Source organism: Rhinolophus sinicus, linkage group LG10, assembly GCF_036562045.2.
Source record: "Rhinolophus sinicus isolate RSC01 linkage group LG10, ASM3656204v1, whole genome shotgun sequence".
Lineage (NCBI taxonomy): Eukaryota > Metazoa > Chordata > Mammalia > Chiroptera > Rhinolophidae > Rhinolophus > Rhinolophus sinicus.
The window spans coordinates 92,462,906-92,480,465 of NC_133759.1; the positions used below are offsets into that span (position 1 = coordinate 92,462,906).

A 17,560-nucleotide genomic window follows, 5' to 3' on the forward strand; every position below is an offset into this window, starting at 1 on the left:
CTGACACCCACAAAATCTGTACAACATTATTGAGATTATATTCCTCCAAACTGTCTTTCATATCTCCGTGGCAATATTGTGCTTACCCATTTGTGCTTTCTAATCCTCTCACCTTCTCCCTCATCCCCACCCCTGTACCATTTTTGACTGTTTTTTAAAATTATTTGAAATAATCTTTAGGTGGTTAGGTCCTTAACTGGATATATGTTAGTTAACATTAGTTTAATTTTGCTCTCAAGTTTTAGGGATTACTTTTTTCCTCCTACTTTCTAGTTTATTTTACATTTATGTAAAACATCTACATGGTTCAAGTCAACATGGTACATTCATGGAAGTCCAACTTAAAATTCTCTCATTTCTACCTTTTTCCCTTCTTTCCCCCTATAGGTAACCTTTTTTGAATTCTTCCATTAAAAAATAAGCACATGCCTCTACGTATTTGTCTCCTTCCTCTTTCTTCACCTGCTTTGTGTTTTTACTTAATATATCTGGCAGCATAGTATTAGGTTGGTGCAAAAGTAATTGCAGTTTAACAGGTTAAAAATAATTGGAAAAACCACAATTACTTTTGCACCAACCTAGTAGTATGTAATAAATATTCCTCATTCGTATTTACAGTTGCATATATATCTTTTCATATTTTTGCCAGTGTATCTTCGGTGTAAATGTCTAGAAGAGGAATGTCTGAACTAAAGGGAAAATGCATAGGTTATTTTTCTAGCTATTGCCTAATTCTCTTTCTATGGGTTGTGCCTTTTGCATTTGTACCAGAAGTATGTGAGAGTGCCGCTTTCCCCAGCCTCACCAACACACGGTGTTGTGATATGTTGAAATGTCCTATTTCATTTAAAAGACTTTTAAAAGAAAACTTTCTTTCCCTCTCCACTCTTCACCCTTTTTCCTAGAGCCAAACACCTATAACAGTTTACCTGTGAATTCTAGCAAAATTTGTATTAGAGTGTTTTTACGTAAAAATTCAAACACCAATGGGGTCTTACACTCATGGACCTAGACCTGTTTTTTTGTTGTTGTTGTTGTTGTTGTGTGTGTGTGTGTGTGTGTGTGTGTGTGTGTGTGTTTGTGACTCTTTCCACCTCAGCACCTGTGAAGCTTTTAAAATTTTTGAGTGGTATTCCATTGCATGGATGTGCCATAATTTATTTAAATTGCTTATGTGGTGGCAAGTTAGGAACTTTCTGGAGCTTTTCCTATTACAGACAATGTTATGAATAGTCTTTTATGCAGATCTTATACATATTATCACCTGTTTGTGCATTATTTCTCTGGGGCAGATTATTGGATGTAGAATGGCAAGGTAAAATGGCAGGTGCCTCCTACACGTTTGAACATCTCACTTGTCCATCAGTCGTGGAAGATGGTGCCCATGTTCTACTACTCGTTCTAGCTCTGGACTCATACCTGAGCTTGTGGGGGCCTAGTCATCTACCAGCTTCAAAATCGTAGTCTGTCCAAATCTTTTTTCTAAACCCTCTCCTTCCTTCTCCCCTGCAGGCCCTGAAAGACAGCAAAGTGGTGGAGATTGTTGATGAGAAAGTCCGCAGGAGGGAGGAACCAGAGAAGTGGCCTCTTCCTGGTACCCCGATAGTGGATTACTCCCAGACCGATTTCTCCCAGCTTCTCAACTGCCCTGAGTTTGTCCCCCGCCAGCACTACCAGAAGGAGACAGGTACGTACCCTGTCAGCATGTGGATGCTGCCCCTTGTCCTTCTTCTCTGGCCAGTAGTCCTCCTCGGGGCTGGCATCAGGAGGAGGGCTGCAGGGATGAGGCTGTCACCTTTCCACCCTTCAGAGTCGGCGCCTGGCTCTCCTCGTGCAGTCACCCCAGTGCCAACCAAAACAGAGGAGGTCAGCAACCTAAAGACACTGCCCAAGGGCCTGTCTGCCAGCCTGCCTGACCTGGATTCCGAGAACTGGATTGAAGTGAAGAAGAGGCCTCGGCCCTCTCCAGCACGACCCAAGGTGGGTGAGGCCTGTCCCTCCTCGCCCTGGGTTCTAGGGTCGCAGGCTGGAGTGCTTGGAGGGGACATCACCGACACAGAGCTCTGGGCTCTGAGGGGCTGGCGGGCAAGCCCGTGGCTCGGGGTCGTATTGTGAGCTAAGATCACCAGTGACTTTAGGGGGCTTGGTGTGGCCTGTTTCCATCTTCAGTGGTGACTATCCCTCAGGACAACCCTAGCTGCATGAGTTTCTGAGTGCATTTTGCACAGGAGATCACACAGCCTCTGGCAGTAGTGTCCCAAGTTTCTCAATGCTTGGCTGTTCTTTTTGCCCCATTTAATCCCTAGGGCTGCCTTTCCCCTGAGTTTGTCCTCATTGCACCTGTATAAACCCCTCAGGTCTTCAGAAGAGGGAAGGAAGGGGGAACAGATGCACAGCCTGGATATAGAGTTAGAGTCTATACGCTAGAACACAGGTCTCCGGTCACTGATGGCTGGTGACCTTGGGACACTGTTTTCCATCTCAGGGCCTCAGTTTCCCTATCTTCAGATGGAAGGAAGGAGGAGTCAGACTGCTGTAGAAATAGTAAAGCAATATACAAATTGAGTCTACTGTTAGAAAAGCGTTTCACTCTCAAAGTGAAATTACTGCCCCATTTTCTAGGAGCGGACTTTTGCTCCATTTATCTCCTCACTCTCTATACCCTCTTGGTCTGGAGCTTGTGAGGGGGCCTCAGAGATGACCTTGGACTTTGGGTCTGTGGAATTCTGTGCTCCCTTTTCCATTGTACCACTGTGACCACATCCCTCATCTCTGTCTCCTTCCTTTTCCCTGCTTTGACCCCAACTTCCCCATCTGTTTTGGCTGCGGTCCTCCAAGAAGTGTCAGACATGAGGCCCGAGTCAGGAGGGGAACGGTAGTGGGTGGACAAGGGCCTATTAGGTCCAGGCCTGCAGACTACAAATGCTTTGTAAAGGCCGGAGCTGGGCTTAGCTGCCACTCCCACCATCACATCTGGAACCTTAAAAGAGTATAGGTGTGGAGTTTATATGGAAAGCTCTATGTACATGAGAGAATTGACAAATGCTTCTTCCCAAAATCTCAAATTAATTCAGCCTATCGACACTCTGAAAGTTTGTCTTTTTGCTGAAAACCCCGTGTTTCTCTTGCCTTTGGGACATAAAATTCTTTCTGCTTAGCACACCCTGTGTCCCTCCCTTTAGCTGCCTTATGCTCATTTTTTAGTAGTCACTTCTTCCAAGAAGTCTTCCCTGATTGTCCTCATTCCTGCCTCTGTTGGTTTACTGCCCCTCTGCCTATGTACTCCCACAGGTCCTATTTATAGTCTTTCCCATACTACCTTGCACTTGGCTGGCTGGTTGGTTGACTTTTTCTCCCGCTAAACAGCTTCTTATGTTCAAGGACTTTGTCTTATTCATTACTCTGCTTTTAGGTTCTTCACACAGGGCCTGATACCAGTGAGTACTTGCTCGTTCATCAAATAGTTAAACATTTTCTATTGCTAGGTCCCAGTCTAGGTACTGTGGATATAATATTAATAGAAAGCAAGGCAGCTGTGCTCCTTGGCCTCATGAAGCTTTATTTGGAAATGTTGGATAGATGGATAAATAGATGATTCAACCTACTGAGCCGCTGTGTGCCCAGGCTAGGGCTGTGTAGGGTATAAAGGTCAATGAGCACAGTTCTACGTGTAGGGAACTTGTCATCTCATTGTGAATGGCTGTCATGTGAGCTGTGTGTAGAGAAACCTGGAATCCTATGGAACATCCTTTGTCCATGAAGCTGCCTCCAGGGTTGACACGTGACTTTCTGGCGTGACAAGGGCCACCATTGCGACAATCTCATGTCGAGGGGCTGAGGCCTCTGTAGTGGGACAGCTGTGGAACCTGGTCTAAGGCCACCCTGGTGATTCTCTCTCCCCTTCGTCTGTCCCGGTGTAGAAGTCCGAGGAGCCCAGGTTCCTCCACCAGACCGCTCTGCCTCAGCAGCTGCCCTCTCAGCAGCTGATGTCCAAGGATCAGGATGAACAAGAGGAACTGGATTTCCTGTTTGATGAGGAGATGGAGCAGATGGATGGGCGGAAAAACACCTTCAGCGCCTGGTCTGATGAAGACTCTGACTATGAGATTGATGACCGGGACGTCAACAAGATCCTTATTGTCACTCAGACGCCGCCTTACATGCGCCGGCACCCAGGGGGGGACCGCACAGGCAACCACACCTCGCGTGCCAAGATGAGTGCTGAGCTGGCCAAGGTCATTAACGATGGGCTCTTCTACTATGAGCAGGACCTGTGGACTGCAAAGTTTGAACCTGAGTATTCCCAGATCAAGGTGAGGTTCGGACGTAGCAGCGAGAATATGCTTTGAACGAATGGGGAAGAGGAAGGCTGACTAGTTGTGTGGGCTTGGGCGCAGAGCCTCAGTGTCCGCAGTATAAAAGGTGGTGACAAGAGTCAGAAGAGCTGTGTGAACACTTTGTAAAACTCTGCAGTGTACAGGGTGGTTATTGTGCAACCTGAGCATCCATATTTAATGTCATAACAGTAAGCTAGACACTTCTGTAGGGACAGAATAAGGATTTCTATTCGTAAATATTTAGGCATATCTGAAAGTTGAAAAGCCTTTTAAGAAGCTTGCTTTGAGCGTGGAAGATGGAGAAAAGATAGGTGTATTTAAAAAAAAGCACTGATGCTTGGAAACAGTCAAACCACTGTTGTGGGTTTTCACGGAGTGGATATATGTAGTGGTGGCTGGGCCTTTGGCAGGCCTGTGTAGTAAGTAGTGTGTTTGTTGGAGGTGAGGAGAGTGGCAGGAAGTGATTCAGGGGGAGTCTGCAGTGAGTTCCTGATCTCAGTCCTGTTTCACAGAGGGCTGGGCACACACTAACCCCTTCTATGTTAGCACACTTGTGCCCGATAACTGGGGTTGAGGAATGGTGATGGGGCAGCCGAGAGCCTGGGGACCAGAATTCCATGTATGTGGACGTGGGAGCTGCCCTCTCCAACTTCCTGCACGTCTTGATTCCTAAACAGGCTAGGGCAGTCTTGTGACATCTTTCCCCACCCATCTTGTATCCTCTGCAGCAAGAAGTCGAGAACTTCAAGAAAGTCAACATGATCAGCCGAGAGCAGTTTGACACACTAACCCCTGAGCCCCCAGTGGATCCCAACCAGGAGGTCCCTCCTGGGCCACCCCGATTCCAACAAGGTGAGGGGCGACAGTGGGAACCCTGGCCTGGGTGGGAGGGGCCTCCCAAAGAAAGACAATCACGGGCCTCCCCCCACTTGCTGATCCCGCTCTGCCTCTGCAGTTCCCACTGACGCCCTGGCCAACAAGTTGTTTGGTGCTCCTGAGCCCTCTACTATCGCCCGCTCTCTACCAACCACTGTTCCCGAGTCGCCAAACTACCGCAATGCCAGGACCCCCCGCACTCCCCGGACACCACAGCTCAAAGACTCAAGCCAGACATCACGGTTTTACCCGGTGGTGAAGGAAGGACGGACACTAGATGCCAAGGTGAGGCCCTCCTGCTGGGCTGGTAGGAGTCTTGGGCCCCCTTCACTGCATCCCAGTGCTGTGCCTCTCTCTTTTGCCTTGTCTAAGCCAAGAAGGTGCCAGGTGCCCCACCTGTTCTGTGTTCTTAGGCTGGTGGGCCCACCTGAGATTGAGTGACTACATGTACAAAATGGACTGGGTGAGGGAGTGATGGCCCCATATAGCCACGGTGAGGCCTAAGGAGGACTTACCAGGTGTAGGTTGTTGGGCAAATCCTTCACTCCCAAGCCTCGATGTCTTCATCTCTGAAGTAGGCATACCAGGTCCTACCTTACAGCTGTGGACATTGTGAGAGAATAGAGATGAAAATAACTTGTAAAATGAGATACACACGTGAGTGGATCTTAGGCCTTCAAAATGCTCGATGCTTCTCACATTGTATGAGCACAATAAATAAATCCTGGACTGACCTTTGTAGATGCCTCGGAAAAGGAAAACAAGACACAGCTCCAACCCGCCCTTAGAGAGTCACGTGGGCTGGGTGATGGATTCCCGAGAACACAGGCCCCGGACTGCTTCCATCAGGTGAGGGGTTGTGGGGAGGAGCGGTCAGGCTGGCTGTGGGGTAGGTGGGAGAGCCATGAAATCGATGGAACCAAGAAGAACGAACTCTGGTAAGAAAATGAAAGAAAGGGACCTTCATCTAAATAAAAAAAAATAGGAGTAGCCTAGAAAGCTTAATCCAGGGCCTGGGAAGAGGAAGGCTTCTTTATAAATCAGTAGTGTCAAAGCTGAATGGGTCCAGATTCTCAGAAAGAGTATCCTTGAATTGATTTTGGATGAAGATATTTGCTGCCTACTTCAGAATAGCTAGGTAGTTGAATAAAAATGCAGATTCCTGGGCCCCACTCTAGATCTGCAAACTCAGCTTCTGGGGGTAGGACCCAGATTCCTTTTTTTAAATTTTCAATAAAACAGCCCCAGTGTGTCCTATTCCAGATCAAGGTTTGGGTGCCGCTGACCTGTGTATTCTCCCTGCAGGGATGGTACAGACTGAAAAGAGACATGATTTAAGGAAAATATAGATAGATGAACCCATAATAGCTTGTTTAGGAAAGGTCAGTGTTAACTCGGGATAAATAAATGGTAAAAATTCAAGTTTGGGCCTTGTACAGCTCTCGGCCTTTAAATAGCTCCGTTACCCGGGATGAGTCTCCCAATCTCTGTGAACCTGATTCTCCTCTTTGTAAAACCCTCCAGAGGTTAATGCAAAGAGCAAGTCAGACCAGACCTGTGGATATAAGTGAAGGGCCTAGCACAGTACCTGGGCCTCCTGGTTTGTTGCCCTATGAGACGCTGGATCTTGGCTAATGGAAGGGCTCAGAGGGGCCCCTGCTAACCTGATGGCCAGCTTCTCTGGGGAACCTGGTGACACTGTCTCTTTCATGGCTTCTAGCTCCAGCCCCTCAGAAGGGACGCCTACGGTTGGCAGCTATGGCTGTACCCCTCAGTCGCTGCCCAAGTTCCAGCATCCTTCCCATGAGCTGCTCAAGGAAAATGGCTTCACACAACACGTCTACCACAAGTATCGTAGGCGCTGCCTTAATGGTAAGAAGCACAGGGGGAAGGGACAGAGCCTCTGGGGCCACCACTTAAATCCAGAGTGTAAGTGCTGGTGGAGTAGGTGACTGTTTTCTCTGACCTCAGAACAAGAAGGAGATGTGACATTATAGCCGGAAGGAATGAAGTTAGACTCAGGCCAGGTAGTTTTGGAATACAGGAGGCTGAAAGAATCTGGTATCAGAACATTCCTGTTCCTTGATATTCCTCTGTTGATATAAAAAATACCAAGAATTTTCCTAGTTCTGGAAGACCACTAACTCAGCCATTGTCCATTTGGTCCACTGTTCATCACATATTGCCTAGAACAGGGGTCACCTAACTATGACCTGTGGGCCACATCCAGCCAGCAGCCTATTTTCGCACAGCCTTGAGCATTTTTAAGGGGTTGTGGAGGGGTAAAAAGAATTTATGACAGAGTCCATTGTGCCCTGCAACTCCTAAAATAATTTCTCTCTGACCCTTTACTGAAAACAGTTTGCTCACCCCTGCTCTAGAAAGTGTAAGGAAAGAACCTCTCTAGCTGCTCTCACCCATTTCCTTCTATCATAAAATGAGACGCCTTTTAACTGTAGGTTTCTGTCAGGTTGACTGTAAAGATGCTCAGAACCAATCTTAATACTCATTTGTTGCTATTAACTCACCCCATCCCCTTTCATTTAGCAAAACACAGTTTCTAAATGCTGGTCCAGCACCTTCCCTTTTCCCTCTGCCTCTGTGTGTAATAGCTGCTTTATTGAGATAACAGTTCACATACCATACAATTCACCCATTTTAAGTGTACAAAGCAATCACCAGAATCAATTTTAGAACATTTTCATTACCACAAAAAGAAACCCTGTGCCCCTACCAGTCACTCCCCCAACTCCTCCCAGGCTTATACAACTACCAGTCTGCTCTCTACCTCTGTGGATTTGCCCTTTTCTATACTTTCCGTATAAATGGAATTACACAATATGTGGTTCCTTGTGACTGGTTTCTCTCCCTTAACATGATATTTTCAAGGTAGCATGTATCAGCACTTAATTCCTTTTATTGCCAAATAGCATTCCATTATATAGATAGACCACATTTTGTGTGTCCATTCATTAACTGATGGGCATTTAGGTTTCCACTTTTTGTCTGTCATGAATAATGTTGCTACGAACATTGGTGTATAAGTTTCTATGTGTGTATGAGTTTTCATTTATCTTGGGTGGAAGTGTGGAATTGCTGGGACATATGGGCAACTATGTTTAACCTTGTGAAGAACTACAAGATCGTTTTCAAAAGTGGCGGCACCATTTTATTTTCCTAACAGCCAATGTATGAGGGTTCTGATTTCTCCACACCCTCCCAGCACTTATTATTGTCTATCTTTATGATTATAGCCATTCTGGAAAGTATGAAGTGATACCTCCTTATGGCTTTGGTTTGCATTTTCCTGATAGTTACTAATGTTGAGCAGTTTTCTACGTTGGCCATTTGTATGCCACCTCTAGAGAAATGTCTGTCCAGAGCCTTTGCTTATTATTTAACTAGATTATTTGTCTTTATTACCAAGTTGTAAGAGTTCTTTATATTTTCTTATCAGATACATTTTGTTTTGCAAATATTTTCCCCATTCTGTGGTTGTCTTTTTTCTTTGTTGAGTGTCCTTTGAAGCACAAAGGTTTTTAATTTTTTTGATGTTGCTCAAATCTATCTTTTCTTCAATTATTTGCACTTTGGTGTTGTGTACTGTTTTGTTTTTAACCATTTTGTACTTGTCAATATTGTAGGACTCATGAAATAATTGATAATGAACAATGAAAGAATATCATTTGTTAGAATGTACAAATTATTTGTTCATCCTTTTCTTTGTTCTAACATACTTAAGAGCAATACCCTTTGATGTGAAGAGCTAGACCAGGATGGCCTGGTTCAGAAGGTGATACCACCTGTTTCTGGTGAGGCTCAGGCCCAGTGCCCAGTATCAGGGCCTGACACAGAGTAGTTAAGTGCTCAGTAAACATGTCCTAAAATACTGAAGAGGCAGGTGATGGATAAGGGAATTGGGAGGTGGTGGAGATAAGACCAAGACCCTTGAGTTCCAGGATCATTTGTTCCCCAAAGCACAGGCAGCTTGGCCCTTACACGTCTTTCCTTCTTCCTCCCCCATCAGAGCGGAAACGCTTGGGCATTGGCCAGTCTCAGGAGATGAACACTCTCTTCCGCTTTTGGTCCTTCTTCCTCCGAGATCACTTCAACAAAAAGATGTATGAGGAGTTCAAGCAGCTAGCTCTGGAGGATGCTAAAGAAGGCTACAGGTGAGCTGGCTTGGGCAGAGGGCTCTGGCTGGTGTTTGGCAGGTGGGGAGGGGTCCCTGCTGGTTCTCCTTCCAAAACTGTAACTGTAACTGGAAGTCTCTTGTGTATATACTTCATAGACTTTATTAAAAATTTATTGTTTTTGAATGAGTAGTATATTCATATGGTTCAAAGAGTTCAAAGGTTTTATATATATACAGTGAGAAGTCGCATCACTGTCCCCTGCCATCTAGTTCATTTTTCCAGAGGCATCCTGTTTTGTTGGAATCTTGTGGGTCCTTTGTGAAAACACTTTGCCCATGTAAGCAAGGACATACACCTAAGTAGTCTCCTTACTTTATTTACACAAAAGATGGCTTCTCATATATACTTTTGCACCTTGCTTTTTAATGTAATGCTATATTTTAAAGACCATTCCACATCCATTCATTTCTTATTCCTTTTTATAGTCTGTATGATCTAACACTATATGGATGTACTATAATTTACTTAACCCGTCTCCTATTATAAACACTTATAAAACCTTCTTTCTTTCTCCAGTAAACTGTGCTTTCTGTAAGTAACTTGAAATGTACAGAAATGCCTAAAGAAGCTGGAGGAAAACATCCTTCAGGTTATAACCACTGTTGATGTTCTGCTATATTTCATGTTTTTTGGATCATCCTACGAATGCCTTTTTGTTCACTCTTACCATTTATAAGCGTGAACATTTTTCCATGTTGTTAAAATAATTTTTAAGTGTGTGCTTTTCCAAACTTTGTGTACATGTGTCAATGTAAAATTTGCATACTTGTTTACAAAGATGGGCCTATTCTGCATATAACACTTTGAAACATCTTTTTTACTTGGTGATATATCATAAACATCTATCAGTTTCCATCAGTGAGTATTTACATTATAATTTTTAGTAGCTTAATATTATTCTGTTGAGCAGATTTACCATGGTTTTCTTAACCACTTCTCTATTCTTAGACATTTAGATTTTGTTTAATAATTCTGCTGTGAACAGTTTTGGTACATCTGTAAAATCTAAATGTGTATTTTTGGCCATTTTCCTGACATGTTCTTAGAAGTGAAATTTCTGAGTCAGATATTCATTGGCATGGTCAGATGGCTCAGCAGAGAGCTTATGCCAGGAATTGGCAAGCGTTTTCTGTTAAAGGACAGGCAATAAATATTTTATGCTTTGTGGTCTCTGCTCAACTCGGCTCTGTAACAGAAAGCAGCCAATGACACCTCACAAATAAATTGGAGTAAACAAATGGTGAATAGGGCAGAGGGCCACTATTCAGTTGGCCAGTTTGCTGACTCCTGGCAAACTATAAACATGTAATGTTGGACCCACTTAGACTAGCATTAAATGGTAGCTTTCTTAAATAATATTTGCCATTTCCTTGATAATCTATTGTGTTTAATCTGTTTGCAGCTCATCATTATGCAGGTACATTTCCGTTTTACAGGTGAAGCAACAGTCCTGATCTCACTGACTTGTGTTCTCCTACAGATATGGTTTGGAGTGCCTTTTTCGATACTACAGTTATGGCCTGGAAAAGAAGTTCCGGCTGGACATATTCAAGGATTTTCAGGAGGAAACCGTGAAGGACTATGAAGCCGGTGAGAGTCGAGTTGGAGCGCTGAGAGCCCTGGTCTTCTAGGACTTATTCCCCTCACTCCCCACTTGGACTGTGTCTGGCTGTCTATCACACCACTCCTCTTTCCCCTGAACCTCTTTATTCTCAACCTATCCTCACCGGCCCAGCTTCTCTACCTCTCTCTCCTCTTTCCCTACAGGTCAACTTTATGGGCTGGAGAAATTCTGGGCCTTCTTGAAATATTCCAAAGCCAAAAATTTGGACATTGACCCCAAACTTCAAGAATACCTCGGCAAATTCCGACGTCTCGAAGACTTCCGAGTGGATGTGAGTGAAAGTCTCTCTTTCTCACCCTAGTTGTCTTAGAAGGAAAACTGGACCAGACAGACATCAGCAAACCTGGGTTCTGGCCCCAGCTGTGCCACTAGCCCAGGAACCATTTCCCTCATTTGGGCCTAGTTTCTTCTATAAAATAGGGGGTGAGAAGTGGACAGTGAAGGCTAATTGGAAGGTGTTATATGGTTGTGTCTTCCTCCCCTTCCCATGGTAGAAATGGCTAAACCATCATAATGTTCTTCTTACCTTATAACCCTCTTTGTTGATGTGCCCTGGTTAGCCTCTCCTAGTTGATCAGGATGGGTACCCAAGGTAAAATGTATTTGCTCTTTCTGGAAGATGCCAGTTCCAACCCCAGAAGTTTATAAATTATGTTCAATTCTTCTCCACCCCTGTGACCACGACCCCGCACCTCACTGGTGCTGCCCCCTCCCATCACCACCATCAGCACTACCACCACCACTCCCACTGCCTTCCCGGCTTCATGGAGCAGTGGCTCAACAGTGACATCCAGTGGTGGATTGGGGTTATTGCCACTGGCTGTTTCAAGGGAAGTGTTTGAGTAATTGGACGTGTCTTTGCTAGATGCTTCAGGGACTCGAGATGAGTGAGACTCTTTTTCCTTCAAAGAGTTTATAGTGTAGTAGGGATATGCCAATTATCTTATTCCCTTGAAACTTTTTAGCAAAAAGACGTACAAGTAAATGGCAATAATAGTCCACATTTATGTTTAAAAATGTCATTGATTAAATATTTAGTATATGTTAGGCACTTTACATTATACTCATTTAACCTTTATAAAGTGGTGAAGTGAGCAGGGTTTATCATCATTGCTGGACCACTGGGTAAACTAAAGCCCATGGCCACCCAGTAAGATAGTGGCCACACTGCCCAGGTCTCCCATATAAAGATGAGACGGTTTTTCCTTCTTTAAGCACTCCTTCCTTCAGAGGTTGGAGTGGGGTACACGTGCAGAGAACCCTTGTAATAGGAAGACCAGTTAGGGTGGAACAAGATAGGCTCAGCTTTGGTGCACAGAAAAGGAAGGAAATGTTCTTGAGGTTACAGGACCTTTGGTAGTGGTGTGGCCAGACTGGCTCCTGGTCTGGCTCTTAGATCAGTATCTGTTTAGGGCCTAAGAGGACGAGGCAGTCCCCAGGAGCCTGTGGGTCTTGTAAGCTGAGTGTTCGCAGCATGTTGGTGCCACATTCCCATACATCGCCTGAGCAGTGATCTTTCTCATAATGGGAACAGAAACTCGTAGGAATAAAGGCCTGGCTTCAGCTGTAGATGGGCCCAGTCCATACTTTGTATTCACCAATTACCAGCTATGGGACCCTGGGCAAATTACTTTTCTGTGCCTCAGTTTCCTCATCTATAATATCAGATGATTACGTCTGCATCCAAGGGTGGGATAAGATGCTATGAGTGAATGCATAAATAGTGCGGTGCTTGGTATCTTAGCATAGAGAAATGCTCAGTAAAACTAGTAATTCGTTTTTAAGGTTAAACCTATTATCTGCATTACATTTGGAGGTGAGAAGTAAAAGGTCGCTAGACAGCCCTGGCAAGGGTGGGTGTGGGTCGTGCCCCCTAGTCACCTATGACTCCCTCCTCTGTTACAGCCCCCCATGGGTGAAGAGGGCAACCACAAGCGACACCCAGTGGCAGCAGGAGGTGGTGGCGGTGAGGGCAGGAAACGATGCCCCTCCCAGTCTTCCAGCCGGCCCACCACCGTGATCAGCCAACCCCCCACACCACCCACCGGCCAGCCCATCCAGGATGATGCCAAATGGACAAGCCAGCACTCGGACACACAGACTTTGGGAAAGTGAAAAACCCCTTAGCCCTAGGGGGGTTTCGGGGGAAGGGGGTGGGCAAGAGTCCATGGGGGGTGCCCAGTCCCAGGAGAGCGGACAGAGAAGGGCCAGGCCTCAAGTCATTAGGACGGGCCTTTGTGCTGAGTAGCAATGTGTACACCATCTGGGTTATCAGAGGGAGCCTGGGCAGGAGCCGCCATATTCCTTCTTCCCCCTCCTCTCTCCATGACTCTTCTTCACATCCTAGCTTCTTCTAAGGGGGGAGGGGAAGGGGGGAGATTTTTATATATATATATATATATATATACATATATATATATCAAGTTTTAAATTATTGATAGTTTGTCTGGATTACCAAAATCACTCTGCAGCCCTGCCCGCGGCTGGTAGGCCGCAACCCTGGTTCCCACCCCACAGCCTCCTGCTCCCCCTCAAGCCAACTATGCAGCCCACAAGAAGGCCCTGTGGGCCCCATTGCCCAGTACTGTCCCGTGGAAGGCTCTGGCAGCGCCCCTGGGCCCCATGAGCACCAGCTCCTTTGTCACCTGGGGCTTGCCATCACGGTGTTCTGTTCTCTCTCTGCTGTCCCCACCATGCCCTTCTGCCAGCATCGGGAGAAGGAAACCAAAGGATCTAAAAGTGGAGGCAGGGGAAGGTTTGGGCCTTGCCCCAGTCTCCTCTCTCCATGCCCCTTATTCCCCAGCCCAGAGAGACGCTGCTCATACCAGAAAAGACTATTGAAAGATGATTTATTTTATTTTTCTCTGACCTTTTCATCCTTGGAGAAAGAAAAAAAAAATACAAAATCGACCATAAAAGACCAAAAAAAAAAAAAAAAAAAAATCCGAAACCCCCACCTAATCCACAGAAAGTGATGTCTTTCCCCTACCCTTGGAATTTGTTTTGTTTTGTTTTGTTTTGTTCTTGGAAATAATATTTTTTTAAAAGTTGCCTTATTGTGGAGCGGGAATCTGAAATACCCAAATGCCTGTTTTCCTCGGTGGAGTCAACTTGAAGAGCCCCCACCTTCTCTGGATGTGCCTGGGCTGGATGGGCTAGAATCTTTCTCTGGACTGAGTTGCATGTACAGTGCCTCCTGCCTGGAGGCAAGAGAGTTAGGGGCGGCTTGGATGAGAGCCGTGCCCAAAATATCCCTGCTGTTGCATCGTTTGGAGCTGACGTCCTGTGTCTGTACACTGCTGCCACTGTTGTGTCGTCACTCTGCTTGCTGTTGCCTCACGCCAGGCCCTGTCCTGCCGTGACACCCTTCATCCTACCTTCGGAACCCCAAGGCCAAGTTTGCTTCAAACTGTTGGAGAAGAGTATTGGCCTGGATCTGGGGCACACTTGTTCTCAGCTTGACCATCTCCCCACCTCAGGGGAAAGGTGAACGCCTGGCTGTGGAGGCTTGGAAATGTTTCTTGTGTTGCCCTGAAAGATCTTTGAGACTTCAAGGAGGCTTTGTCTCATAAAAGGTGGAGGAAAATGCCACTCTTCTCCCCTGGTGGGGTCTCCCCATATTGCACCCCCTCTGCGAGTCATCTCGGCCCATCCTCCAGTTGACCCTGCCTGGGAACGAGGGATGAGGAGGAGGTGGGGGCTGGGGGGAACCCTGCCAGTTGGAAAAGCCCCACGGCAGGAAGGTATATGTGGACATAGAGTATACCTGACTTCTCTTCTCCAGCCACGGACTGCTTGAGTTGGGCTGTGAATGACAATGGATGGCTGGAGTCTTTTGGCACCTAAAGCGTGGGAGGGTGACGAAGGACTGACCCACACAGACTGGGCTGTGTGTCATGTGCAGGAGTGATGGTGCGTTCACCCCCAGTGGGGACTAGGAAGCACAGAGAAGTTCATGGTGGTGTTGCTCCATTGCTGACACTTCCTTGGCCCTCCTTTTCAACTGTTCCCTCTGTTGGGCCCAAAAGTGGGGAGTAGGAGATGGTATCCCAGCCTGGCAAGGGCTTGCGTCTGTCTTAGCCACCTCACTGCTTTTGGCCTACACCCTCCCCATCTCTGCCCTCCCGGTGATTAGTATGTGGGAAGCCCATCTCAGTTCCTGTGACCCAGTTGTCTCCAAAGCCAAGAACGAGTGTCTGATCTCCGCTCTGACAATGGGAGCTGAGGCCTTTCCCTCCCCAGTCTGGTGCCTGCCCACACCGTGTCAGACACTGGACTTCTGCACCCCAGCCTCATCCTTGCTTCGTTTCCCCCTTTCTTTCCTTCTGGTCGCTCGGCCCTGTACTGTATCCAGCACCACAGAAACCTCAGTGTTTGTCCTCTGCTGGGTTTGGGGGCACAAAGAAGCCTTGGGGGTGTGGGGAAAGGCTGTTCTAATCTAGAGTTTACTACCAGGCCAGGGGGCTGCCATCTTCTCCCTGATCCTCCCATAGACATCCCAGAAAGAGGAAGCCCCTTTGGGGTGAAGAGGTGAGGACTTCATTTCAGCATAGACTGACGATGGGGAGGAAGGAGACTTTTTTTTCTTTTTTTCTTTTTTTGTAACATGTTAGGAGTTGATGTTGCAAAGAGTAGTTTACATCTTCACTTTCTGAAGACACTTGAATTTAGGACCGATGTATCTGTGACAAACATGCCAGGAGTGGCAGGGGCCATCAGGGATTGCCACTTTACACCCACCATCCTCCCATGGAGATCCAAGATCTGAGACAAAGCAACAGCCTGCCCAAAATCCTGTTCAACCCGTACCCTTCCAGGATTGGCCCATGCCAACACAACCTTTGGGCATCAAACATCAGGTCTGTGTGCCTCGACCCTGCCAAGGGGCAAGTTTCTCTTTCTCCCTCTCCTAAATCTGGGAGCAAATGCACTACCAGTAGAGAGGGGCTGCCCAGCCCTGCCGCATCCTGGACCCCTGGGGCTCAGATCCAGTTGCTGAGCCCGCCATGTCAAAGTTGTTACGTTTTGTTTTGTTCCATTGTAGCTCTTTTTCCCCTTTCCTAATTGATTATACAAAAGAAAGTAAGCTGCTCAGAAGGCCTGGGAGGTGGGGAGGAGGGGCAAGGAAGACAACTAGCTAAGGAGGGGTGGGGTGGTTTTTTTGCCAAAAGCCTGGGTAGAGTGGTCTGGTTCATCTGGCGCCCTCCTGAGTGGGACTCCAAAGTACCTCCTGTGTGGAAGGGTCCCTGGATTTGCCCCAACCCCACCCTCTCCTTCAGCCATGTTGATGGCAGAGGCAGAGAAGATTGGAACTTAACAGCCCATTTCTCACTGGAGAGGAAAACTTGTCATCTGGCTTTTGTGGAGAAGGTTCTACGTTATGCTCATAGTACATTATCTTTACCATGTGCTAGGATATCACATTTAAAAGGACAAAAATAAAATGTAAAATACTTGAATGAGCTTGTATTATAACATTAATATTATTGAGAGTATCTGCTTTCCAGGCTGAAGTGATTTCATTCATTATTCTAGTCCTGCTTTAGTCCTTTGTAATTTGTGGTAATTATGCTTTTCTTTTTAATACAAAAAAATGTATAAAAATAAAAACTTGAAAAGGCACAATACTGGCTGGTCTCCCATTTGGGGTACAGCTGTTGGGTGTGAGGGATGGAGCCTGATGAGGGAGGAACCTTGCCCCGCATGTGGAACCGGTGCAGGGCGCTGCCATTGGGCTTCTGGGGGGGCTGCCGAAGGCGGGGGCTGCTTAGCCACTGCTCGTGCATCCAGGTGAATTCCTCAGTGGTCTTGAGAGCTGCCAGCCTTGAATTCATGTTTGCCTCGTGTTTTAAGTGAGATGTGGGAGCGATAGCCAGTGCCACAGAACAGACACCGTTCAACTGTTAGAATTCCAGGGTTTCCTGCGCTGGCGGTGGCCTAGCATGGTGGGAAGATACAGCCAAGAAGATGGAAGTTGCTGTGATTTGTCACAAGAGGGTCGGCACAGCCTCTCACTGAACAGACAACAATTCAACACTGGCCTTCTGGAATCCAGGTTAGCCACAGAGCCCTGAGGGCTGGTGCTGGGGGGTAAGGTGTGGGGGAGAGTCATGAGCACTGTGCCCCCTCCCCTATGACTGGCCTCTGGTGTCTTGTCCCTAACCCATGAGTTCAGGTCCTGGCAGTAGTAACATTCCAAATGCCAGTGTTGCCTTATTTACTCATTTATCGGACAACTGTTTGTCTCCCAGGCATCTCATCAGAAATGGTTTTCCAGAGAATTCCACCTTGCGTCAGGTGAGCAGGTACTTAGATACTTCCAATGGCTTGCATAGGCCAAAGAAAAGTTCAGAAGATAGTGGCCAGGTACTCTGCAGACTGATTTGTACAGGAAGACAGTTAATTCAACTTTACTTCCACAATCTGTTAGGAATGCTTGTGAAAGAGGCCACTGATTTGTTACAATTGTGCTGCCATAGCTCCCAGGTGCCACGTGATCGGGAATGTTGAACAAGTCATGTAGTGGG

At 46.5% G+C, this 17,560-nt stretch overlaps 1 protein-coding gene across 4 annotated transcripts in view; it reads left to right on the forward strand.

Moving 5' to 3' along the window:
* LARP1 (La ribonucleoprotein 1, translational regulator) overlaps positions 1-16,658 on the forward strand; it is an 84,578-nt gene extending 67,920 nt beyond the window's left edge. For all 4 annotated transcript variants that reach the window (XM_074313818.1, XM_074313817.1, XM_019750383.2 and 1 more), the window contains 11 exons: positions 1,513-1,687; positions 1,811-1,980; positions 3,921-4,313; positions 5,066-5,189; positions 5,293-5,498; positions 5,956-6,062; positions 6,934-7,085; positions 9,241-9,385; positions 10,890-10,999; positions 11,177-11,304; positions 12,939-16,658. In XM_074313818.1, coding sequence (XP_074169919.1) covers positions 1,513-1,687; positions 1,811-1,980; positions 3,921-4,313; positions 5,066-5,189; positions 5,293-5,498; positions 5,956-6,062; positions 6,934-7,085; positions 9,241-9,385; positions 10,890-10,999; positions 11,177-11,304; positions 12,939-13,148 — 1,920 coding nt within the window. In that variant the 3' untranslated portion in view covers positions 13,149-16,658. The remainder of the gene's footprint in view (positions 1-1,512; positions 1,688-1,810; positions 1,981-3,920; positions 4,314-5,065; positions 5,190-5,292; positions 5,499-5,955; positions 6,063-6,933; positions 7,086-9,240; positions 9,386-10,889; positions 11,000-11,176; positions 11,305-12,938) is intronic.
* The last annotated feature ends 902 nt before the right edge of the window (positions 16,659-17,560 follow it).